Genomic DNA, 10494 nt, shown 5'->3' with positions numbered 1-10494 from the left:
ACTGCCACAACTGACCAGCTAATTACGAGTTTGCAAGGTGCTTCCAAACTCTGCTCACTCGTGTTTTCTGATTCCGCGCTGCCCTCTCCCCAGCCCTGCCCAGCTGAGTCCCAACCCAGCTCAACCCTTCCCAGGCTGCCCGTTCAGCCCAGTCCAGCCCAGCCCAGCCCAGTCCAGCCTGCTTAGCCCAGTCCAGGCTGACCAGCCCAGCCCAGCACCGCCCAGTTCAGCCCAGCCCAGCACAGCCCAGCCCAGTCAAGCCCAGCCCAGCCCAGTTCAGCCCAGCCCAGCCCAGTCCAGCCCAGGCCAGTTCAGCCCAGCCCAGCTCAGCCCAGCCCAATTCAGCCCAACCCAGTCCAGTCTAGCCCAGCCCAGCCCAGGCCAGCCCAGCCCAGCCCAGCTCAGCCCAAAACAGCCCAGCACAGCCCAGCCCAGCACAGCCCAGCCCAGGCCAGTTCAGCCCAGTCCAGCCCAGCCCAGGCCAGTTCAGCCCAACCCAGCCCAGTCTAGCCCAGCCCAGCCCAGGCCAGCCCAGCCCAGCTCAGCCCCAAACAGCCCAGCACAGCCCAGCACAGCCCAGTTCAGCCCAGCACAGCCCAGCACAGCCCAGCCCAGCACAGCCCAGCTCAGTCCAGCTCAGCCAGGCTCAGCCCAGTTCAGTGCAGTCCAGCACAGCCCAGCACAGCCCAGTTCAGCTCAGCCCAGCCCAGTTCAGCCCAGCCCAGCCCAGCTCAGCCCAGCCCACCTCAGTTCAGCCCAGTTCAGCCCAGCCCAGCCCTGCTCAGCCCAGTTCAGTGCAGTCCAGCCTAGGCCAGCCCAGTTTATCCTACCCTAGTCCAGCCCAGCTCAGCCCAGCATAGCCCAGCTCAGCCCAGCATAGCCCAGCTCAGCCCTGCCCAGTTCGGCCCAGCCCAGCCCAGAGCTCAGTCATAGCCCAGTCCAGCTCAGTCATAGCCCAGCCCAGTCCTGCCCAGCTCAGCCCAGTCTGCCCAGCCCAGCCCCTGCTTCAGACAGTCCCAGGCTCCCCCCTAGCCTGCAGCATCAGCCTCACGGGGTCGCAGCGGGAAGGGGGATGCTCATGGACGTCTCCAGCTCTCACTTACCCAGGACCATCCTGGGGAAGCCACTGGCAGGGGAACAGAGGTGTCCCTCCTGCCCTCGTGCTTGTAGCCAGAACACGAAGGGTTAATGTGTACCTAGCCCAGGCTGGAGGAAGGACAGAGGGTATTCTGATGACAGCTCCCTGTAGGCCCCTGGGGAGGTGGGGAGAGCAGACCCAGCGCCTCACATGATGGGTCAGTTTGGGAAACTCGATACCAGGCGCTCAAAACAGGTCTTCAGCAACAGATTGCTCCGGCGTGGTGTCGTTTTTAAAAATATGCTGCTTGTTTCTTCTTGTGATGATGAAAATAACACATGTTCACTGTGGAGCATTTGGAAAACAGGAAAACATGAAGCAGAACACTTGGACTGGTAAGAGACAATCCCCACGAACACACAGGCGTCTCCCGTCCAGTGTCCGCGCGTCAGCCTTCCGACGGCTGCGGGGGTGTCCGCGCGTCAGGCTTTACGGCTTTATATCCACCCCCCGCACTTCTGACGCGGTTGGTCTTTAGAAACACGATCTTTGGATTCATCATACTGTGAAGAGATCACACGTTAAGAATTCGAAGGGACATCCAGTCACTTCTATTAATGGACATTCAGGTCGTGTCATTTCGGTCTGTGACAAATAATACGGTGCCACCCCAGGGATTCGGAGTCGGAGAGTGAAGTCACCGGGTTAGAGCGCGTGCTTGTCTTTGCAGCTCGAGGCACCTTGCGCAGGGCGGTCCCGCGAGGCGAGCAGCGCTTCCTGGGGCAGGTGGGATGGGAGGCCCCTCCACTTGGCCTCGCGCCCACAGCGGTGAGGCCATGCAGCTCCTGGCCTGCCCGCCCCCTCCTTGGGGGTTCATAGCTTTACCTGCTTACACCATCCCTTATGCCATCTGGGATTTATGTGGGACAAGGGCTGCCCGAAGGTCCTACTCAAACCCCCCCCCCCAAATAGTTTGCCAACACTTCGGGGACCATGACTGACCATTCCTTCTTTCCCCCACGGATTCGCTGTGGCGTCTGTCCTAGGACAATGTTTTCTGAGTGAAGAAGCATCTCAGCTTTCTCTGTTCTGGTCTGTTGATCCGAACGAAATGTATTTTGGGGTCAGAACCACCTGGTTTGACGGACTACGATGTCTTCCTATCTGATGACTCTTCCACTTCAGTCTTGTTTGTGGTGTTAGTGATCTGTTGCTGCCTAACAAATGACCCCCAAATCTAGTGTCTTTTAAGATTTTATTTGAGAGAAAGTGAGAGTGAGAGAGATCACAGGGGGAGAAGCAGACTCCCCGCTGAGCAGGGAGCCTGATGCAGGACTTGATCCCAGGACCCTGGGATCATGACCTGAGCTGAAGGCAGATGCTTAACCAACTGAGCCGCCCAGGCGCCCCCAAAATCTAGTGTCTTATAACAACAAACACTTGTGATCTCACGCAGTTTCCTTGCTCTGGAAGCACTTTAGAGGGTGGTTCTGCCTCGGCATCTGTCCTTATTGGCACCGAGGGGTGGGCAGTCATCTGAGGGCCAGACTGGGGCGGGAGGCCTCGCTTCTCCCCACTCCTCACAGGGCTGCTCCCAGCATGGCCCCGGGCTTTCCCCCAGAGGTAAGGGAGCGACGAACATGGGAGCCTCTATTACCCACTTGAAAGCGGGAGCGGTCTCTTCTGCCATATTCTGCCATACAACGCGGGAGGGGCACACAGGATGTGCTATCGGGACGGGGTCCCTGGGGGCCTTCCTGGAGGCCGGCCTTACAGCTGTCCTTGTTCACTGTTCCTTTCAAATGAACTTCAGAATCATTTAAAAAAAGAGGGAAGAGACTGACTCTGCATTGACACGCGAAGACCTGTGTCGTTAGCCGTGTTTATTTAGTCACGAGGAAAAGGGTGATGCTCTTTCGGCACCTTTGATGTACCTTTGTTTTCCTTCGTCTTTGTCCTGCACACATTTACGGGCCAGGCAGAGAGACGGGGTTCCCTCTCTCCAGTATTTTGCCAGCTTGTTGGGGAGCTCCCGGGTTTGTACCGTGAACAAGGGCACCTCACTGTGTCTGGTCACCTCGCTGAGGTCTGCAGCTCTGGATGCTTACATATGGGCCCTGGGGTTTTTGCCAACTGGACAACAGGCTTGTAGGTACCAAACAGGCCTCAGAGCTGAGAGTGTGGCCTTGCTGGGGTCAGCCTCTGACTCCTACACGAAACACCTGCTCCCCACAGGTGGGCTGCTAGCGGGCTGGGGGTTTCAGGACGCTGAGTGTCAGAATCAGCTGGAACATCTTAGAGAAAACCAGCTTTCCCAGCACTGCCCCTGCTGAGGGACCCCGAGTCTGCAAAAGGGCATCTGGGGAGTCACCCCTGAGTGCCCAGGAGAGGCGCCCTCCCCCTCCTCGCCAGCCCCTGGCAGCCCAGCCTGACCCCAGGTCTTCCTGGAACCCAGGATGGTTGTGGGGTGCCCCCTGCTGGCCTTGGTCCCACCCTACCACTGGGAAAGTCCTGAGGCCATGGAGGGAGTTGACCAAGGTCCCAGGGAGTGAGCAGGCACATCCCAAGTCAGGTGTGCTGGCCCCCGTCCAGTGCTCTCCTGAGCACCCTGGGCCAGCACCACCTCTAAGGCCAGGTCTGTGTCCACTGCCCTCCGCCTCCAGGCCCCCTCTGTGGCCAGGCCCCCCTCTGTGGCCAGGCCCTTGGAACAACATGGTCTTGCAGGTGGCACAGAAGGAGCGACGGAGACATCGGCGTGTCTGGCACCTTCTGACACCAGGGCTCCCCCAGCCCCACCCTCAGACCGCCCTCCACCCCAGGTCGGGGCAGTGATAGTGTCCTGCAGACCAGCCCCCATCTAGCTCCGCCAGTCCCATTTGGGGACCAATAGCCTGGAGGTGGCGCCCTGCTCGTTACAACCTGCTCCATCTCAGGGCGGGGAGCCCTCCCACGGGGGACTCGTACACCCTCTCCAGACCCTGGGACGGGCAGGTCAGCACTGCACCCCATTCTGCAGATCAGGAAGGGGAGGCTCTGTGGGGCTAAGGATGTGGCCTCTGGTGCTGCAGTGCGGCTCAGATCAGGACTGGGGCTGGGGCGCAGGTGGCTCTCTGCTCACTGTGGGCACGGGGGCAACGAGCACAGTCGTGCAGGCTGGCCAGGAATAGGAGTCTTTATTAGCAAACTCACCTCCAGTGTCTGCTCCACGGGAGGGTAGGGAGCCCGCCCTTCCCAGCGCTGCGGCCCCGACTTGACCCGCTCCGGAGGGTCCCAGCGGGCGAGCTGGGAGGGCTCTGTGCCCCATCCGACAACCACCTGCCACCCTCCAAGCTCTGCGGGCAGGTGGGGACACCGCAGGGACCGCTGTCCCGAGGGGCGGGGCTGCAGGGAGGGGCTCCCAGAGGAAGATCCGGAAACCTCCTTCCGCATGCTGCCCGTCGGGGCCGCCGCACAGCTGAGGTATGCCTCTCCCCCAAAGCCCCTGCTTCCGGGCCAACCACCCTTGGGACCCATGGCCTGGGGGGACCCATCCTCTGACTATCATGGGGGCCGGGGACAAGCCACGTCCCATGGCCAGCCATTCGGGCCTTCGTCCCCAGTGCCCCCAGCGCCCTGTTCACTCAAAGCGCTGCGGCCCCTGCGAGCCCCTCTGAGGAGATCCAGGTCTTTCCCTCAGTCCCTCATGGAGAAGGGTGTGGACGGCATCCAGAGGCCACAGAAAGTGGCCGTACCTCACCTTCCCTCTCGTGTGCCCCCACTCCTGCCATGTGTCTTCTGATTCTAACAGCTCCCATTTCGGGGGGAGGGGCGCCAGCCTCCTCTGCTTGGAGCCCCTTCAGCCACGGCTCCTCTGGGAAAAATTCCTTGTGTCCCTGCTCTCCTGAGCCTGCAGGGGCTGGGGTGGGGGGCTGGCACGGCCTTAGGCCGTGCAACCCTGGGGCTGGTGAGCTGGAAGCCGGGACCAGACCCTCTGTGGAGCCTGGGGCGGGAGCAGGACACAGTAGCAGAGTGCATGTCTGAAGGCAGGCAGCTGCCCTGGCTGGCGGGCACCCCTGTGTGGGCCACCTCTCAGACCCAGAGAATTTGGAGGGCCTGACACGAAGGCCGCTTGCCCCTCTAATCCCGTTCTCTCCAACCTGCAGCTCTCCCATTTCACAGATGGGGACAGAGGCCCGGGGAGGGGAAGGGGCATGGCCCGAGGTCCGCAGAAGGAGGCAGACAGAGGATCAGGCCGTGCCTGGGGCCACCAGCGCTGGAGGAACGGGACAGCGGGCGGCTCGGGCACTGGAAGGAGGGCCCGCAGGAAACGGGCTAGCATCCCAGGTGCCCGCAGGACACCGGGGAGGAGGAGCCTGTCGCGGTGCGACTGGACCTAGGCACCAGCACACTGCGTGTCCGCCAGCCTGGCCTCGGGCCTCACCTGGCCGCCAGGTGAGAGACAAAGGAGAAAAGAACAGAGAAAACCGAAACCACCCCTAGCACCGCATTCCCAAAGGCCGGCCAGCCGCCTGTCTCACTCTCCAAAGCTGAACATCTCGGCTTCTTTCTCCTTCCAGAAGGCGAAGCTCCGGTCGATGTAGCCACAGATGTCCTCACTGTCGAAGCCGCCCTGCTGGCAGCCGGACCCCAGCCTCTGCGCCGCGGGCTCGGGGCTGCGGTGGGGGGCGGCGGCATGAGGCAGGGGCCCGAGGGGGGTCAGGCCTGACTTGCGGCCGGGCTCCGGGGCCCAGGCGGGACTTCGGCTGGAGCCAAAGAAGCGGGCTTTGATGTCCTCGAAGCCATCGGTCCAGGCCCGGCGGCCAGCGGCCACCTCGTCGGTCACGGCCTTGTGGAAGGCCCGTGCGGTCTCCCAGCCGTGGGCGCCCAGGTGCTCGAAGACCTCGAAGCAGAGCAGGTGGCGCGTCTTGCGCTCCTCGGCGGGCAGGTCGCACTCCAGGAGCTGGAAGTAGCCCAGCATGAAGAGGTCCAGCGTGAGGCTGCCGTAGGGCACGGGCGCCCCGTCCACGTGGGGCAGGAACTGCTCGGGGGACAGGGGCCCGCAGGGCCGCCGGCTCAGCCGCCGCAGCTGCCGGGCCGGCACGTGCGCCAGGATGGCCTTCCAGTTGTCCAGTAGGTGGGCGATGATGCTGCGCTGCTGCCACAGGTGGCCGAGCCGGGGGCCACCGCTGGGCGGCGGGGAGGGTGGCGGAGGGCCCCTGGTGGCCTCCTGCGCCCGCGGCCCGGGCCGGCGGGCCTCCAGGGTCCTGCAGGCCGCCGTCTTGAGGGCCGGCGTGTAGGCCGACTTCTTCCAGTGGCTGAGGAAGAGCATGACGATGCGCTCCTTGCGCAGGTTGGCCAGGTCGGGGCCGGGCGCGGCCCCCGCCTCCGAGGGGGCCCCCTCGCAGCTGATGCCCGAGTCGCTGGCCTCCTCTGCGTCGCCGGGCTCCGGTGCCTCTCCCACTGGGCCACCACGGGGCTGCGGAGCTGTGGGCCAGCAGCCTCTCTGGCACTGCCCAGGCCGGGCCCCCGGCTCGCAGGGGCCTAGGTTCAGGGCGCAGGACGGGCCAGGGGCTGACTCGAAGTTGCAGCGCAGCGTCCGCACGGACACTCCGCACTCCTGGATCTCGCGCTGTGCCACGCTCCTGGGGGGGCTAGCAGGGGCCTCCCTGCGGGCCTCCTGCGGGGGCCGGCCTACGGGCTTCTCCTCGCCCTGCACCAGCCCGTTCATGCCCTTCAGCAGCAGGGACATGCTGCGCACCAGCCGGGCGATGTGGCTGCACCAGAAGGGCAGGGGCTGCTCACCGGGCGCGGCCTCCGAGGCCCCCGCGGGGCCCTTGGGCTCGGCCGCTGGGGCGGGGGCCTCCTCACCCTTTGCTCCGGGCCGCTGGGGCAGGAAGTGGCTGTTGACGGTGATGCTGACCAGGGGAGCGGGCAGCAGGGCCTGCAGCTCGGCCGCCAGCCGGCCCAGCTCGCTCTCATACTCCTGGCAGCAGCGTCTCAGCTGTAGGTCCGCGATCTGCTTCTCCAGGTACAGCAGGTCGTCCTCCGTCAGCAGCTCCCCGAAGGGGCCCAGGACGGCCTGGTGTGTCTGTGAGTACTGCCAGGCCGCCTGCTCCATGGGGCCCGCGCTCCCGCTGTCACCCTGGGCACAGGGAGGCCAAGTCAGCAGGGCTGAGGCCCTTGTTGCGTCGCAGCAGGGAGAGGGCATGTGCTTGGTGGACACAAGCCCCCTGAGGGTGGCCTGGCTCCAGGTGGCCCTGGGAACCCCAGCCCAGCCCCTACACACCACGGGGACACTTTCCCGGACTTAGGGCATAAACAAGGAGGCTGGCCGGCCCCAGTCCCGAGTCTGAGGCTCAGGGCAGCCACCTGCCCTGTGAGGGCCCAGTCTTGGCCCTCAGAAGATGGTGCCTCTGCTCTGCCACCCCCACATCCTCCTAATCTCATCTCCTCACTGTTCAGTCCAAAGGGTCTCTCTCCTCAGAGCCCTCCTAGGCCGTCCCGCAAGCTCCAGGGCCTTCTGTGGTTGGGCAGCTGCCTCCAAAGAGGGCAGCTTATCCCACTCTGCACTGGGTTCTCCTGGTGGCTGCCCTGGCACCAGGATCCAGCCCTGCCCTCCAGGGCCCACGGCCTCTGGGACAGACAGATAGGGGGACGCTGAGCTGGGCTCCCTCCCGCTGAGGCTCTGTGCCAGCCTGATTACAGCTCAGAGCCCCCTGGGGGGGGGCCCAGTTCACAGGGGAGGGGCCTGAGCCACCACTGAGACTGCCCTGTGCCAGGCAGTGCTCTGCACTGATAAGTTCTGATTCTCTGGCCCAGCAGACCCAAGGGCACGGAGTGGAGCCGCACAGGGATGAAGCCTGTGGCCAGGCTGAGACACCACTTCCCTCTAGTGGGGCCAGCACTGTCCAACGTGTCAGGTGACGGATGACACGTAGCCATCAGCCACCTGTGGCTACAGAAATGGAATGTGGCTGGTGCCACTGAGGAGCGGGAGTTTGACTCTTGTTTCATTTTAATTGATTTAAATGGCCAAATGTGGCTGGCATGACTGCGTGTGGGACAGCACAGCTCTGACCAAGGGCTGTACAACACACATCGTTCAGACAAAATCCTATCCCTCTACGCCCCGCGGCAGCTAGAGAAAGTCTGCTACCACCCAAGTCAAATCACAGGTTCTCTGCTCCCCAGGGGCCTGGTGGTGAGCAGTCCTGTGATACCTGCCGGTTCCCTCCCTGACCTCACCTCTGCCCGTCATACCTTATTCACTTGGCTCCGAGGTACCACTCTATTCATGCCTCAGGACCTTTGCACTTGCTCCTCCTGAGCAGAATCACTTGTCCCAGATTCTCACAGGATTCCTCTCTCATTTCTTTCTGGCCCCTGCTCAAGGTCCCCTCCCCAGAGAGGCTGCCCTGAGCACCCATACGGAATACCCGCCCCCCCTTTGCATTGCTCTGCTCTCCACGACACCTGGAATCACCTGGCCTGCCCAGTCACCCTCTTCCCTCCTGGAATATAAGGTCTGGGAGGGCAGGGCAGGTCCCCTTCACTGCCTAGCACAGGGCCTGGCACAAGGTAGAGGTGGGCTGAAATTGTTAGACAAAACATGTGGATACAGCACCTCCCACCAGGTGGACAGGCTCCCAGCTCCCTGATCTCGATCAGCATCATCGTCTGCCAGAGGGGAAGCTGGGGCCACAGAGACGCACGCAGTGGGGTGCCTGGGTTTCCAGACTCGAGGTGTGGGCTCAGGTCCCCCACCTTCCACGTCTACCCGCCAGGACAAAGCCTCCCGCCCCGCCTCCACTCTACCCAGTGGGCCCACTCCGCCCCATTCCCGCCGGGCCCCGCCCCATCTTAGCCGGGTCCCGCCCCCTCCCCCGCAGGGCCCCGCCCCCTCTCGGCCTGGCCCCGCCCCCTCCCCGCAGGGCCCGATCCTCTTTCCCGCCCCGCCCTGACCCACCGGGCCCCACCTGGGCCTGGGGCGCCGGTTCTGCGCCCAGGCGCGCCTGCAGCTTCCGCACCATCACCTGTCGCTTCCACTCGGGGATGGGCCGGCCGCGCTCGTCCCGCGTGGGCACCATCCCGTCGAGGTCGCCCGAGGGCAGCCTGTCGAGCTGCAGCGCCGCCAGGCGGTTCGGGGCGTCCCCCGCCGCCATCTCCTCTCCCTGTGCAGACTTGGGCTGGTCACTCAGAGCCCTGAGGGGACCCCGCCTGGGACCGGCGGGGAGGGCCACACGGGGTGAGCAAGACCCAGGGAGGAGGTGGCGGGGGGGAGGCCAGGGAGGGCCAGGGAGACCCAGCCTGGTAAGCTTTGGCCCCTGAAGGCAGGGATCCCTGGTGTCCGCTGAGGGATCCAGGTCTGTGCGTGGGGGATCGCGGGCTGAGGGAGGCAACCAGAGATTCCTCCCCTCTTCTGTACATGGCAGAGAGGAGCTTGCCCTGTGGATGGGCAAACTCTCTTGGGGCACCCTTACATAAGAGAAAGTCTGAACCAATTCTGAACCACAGGACTTGTCAGAGCCTTTAACGTGTGCACTGAAACTGTCCAAGACAGGCAGCACCATGCAGCATTTCCCAAACTTGCACAGACCATCTCAGGGGCTGAGAGGTCCTGGGACCCATTCAAAGAAAGGGTGGTTTGGATTTATAATGGCCTCATGCCCAGAAAGAAAAGGAGAAAGGGGAGCTGGCCTCCTCCAGTGGGTCCTAGGCTGGGTTAGAGCCTCTGAGGAAGAGGGCAGTAGACCCCAGGCCCACCCACCCATGGACAACTGCATCTCTGTCCCAGAAGTGACCCGGCCTGGACGAGCATAGGACTCTGTGATGAGAGGCCAACTGGACTTTGAGGGGTGGCTGGGAGCTGGGGAGACAGGGGTGTGGAGGTGGGAGGTGTACCGTGGGGACAGCTGTGGTGCTGGGGGTGACCCGTGGGGGTGCTGCACAGATGGTCTGCTCCCTCAGAAGAGGCTGGTCAGGCTGACCAGGCCAGGCTGGGCTGGGAGTCACCACTGCTGGGGGAAGGGAAGCAGAGTCAGGGGGCTTCCCCAAGAAGGCAAGGGATGGGGGTAGAAAACCCTGGACCGGGGGCAGAACTGGCCTTCCTGAAGGACCACTAGACTTGGAGCCAAAGAGCCAGACAGTCCCCCAACAAAGGCCCCAGGGCCCGGCAGACTGATTCATTGCTAGGGCCCCCAGGGGCACCTGTGGAGCTCCCCAAGCCTGGCCAGTTGGAGGGCTGAGTTTTACCGCCCTCACCCCTGGAGCTTGGAAGCGCAGAGGGTTGGGTGGTCTGGGGACCTAATGCAGCCCCATCAGACCACAAAAGATCAGAATTCTCCTCTTACTGCCCCTCCCAAAAGGTGGCAACATGCACACCAGGGCCACACCCCAACGGAGAAACACATCCTGCATCACACGCACACACACACACT

General features: G+C 63.5%; 1 protein-coding gene across 1 annotated transcript in view; it reads right to left on the bottom strand.

Moving 5' to 3' along the window:
* Positions 1-846: 846 nt before the first annotated feature.
* ESPNL (espin like) overlaps positions 847-10494 on the bottom strand; it is a 31448-nt gene continuing 21800 nt past the window's right edge. The window contains exons 9-11 of the mRNA XM_087864811.1: positions 9959-10071; positions 9034-9228; positions 847-7199 (exon numbers count right to left, since the gene is read on the bottom strand). Coding sequence (XP_087720937.1) covers positions 5592-7199; positions 9034-9228; positions 9959-10071 — 1916 coding nt within the window. The 3' untranslated portion in view covers positions 847-5591. The remainder of the gene's footprint in view (positions 7200-9033; positions 9229-9958; positions 10072-10494) is intronic.

Source organism: Ursus americanus, chromosome 1, assembly GCF_024610735.1.
Source record: "Ursus americanus isolate L20-20 chromosome 1, mUrsAme1.1.p, whole genome shotgun sequence".
Lineage (NCBI taxonomy): Eukaryota > Metazoa > Chordata > Mammalia > Carnivora > Ursidae > Ursus > Ursus americanus.
Note: the sequence above shows the minus strand (reverse complement) of the source record. Positions and strands in the feature narration are given on the sequence as shown.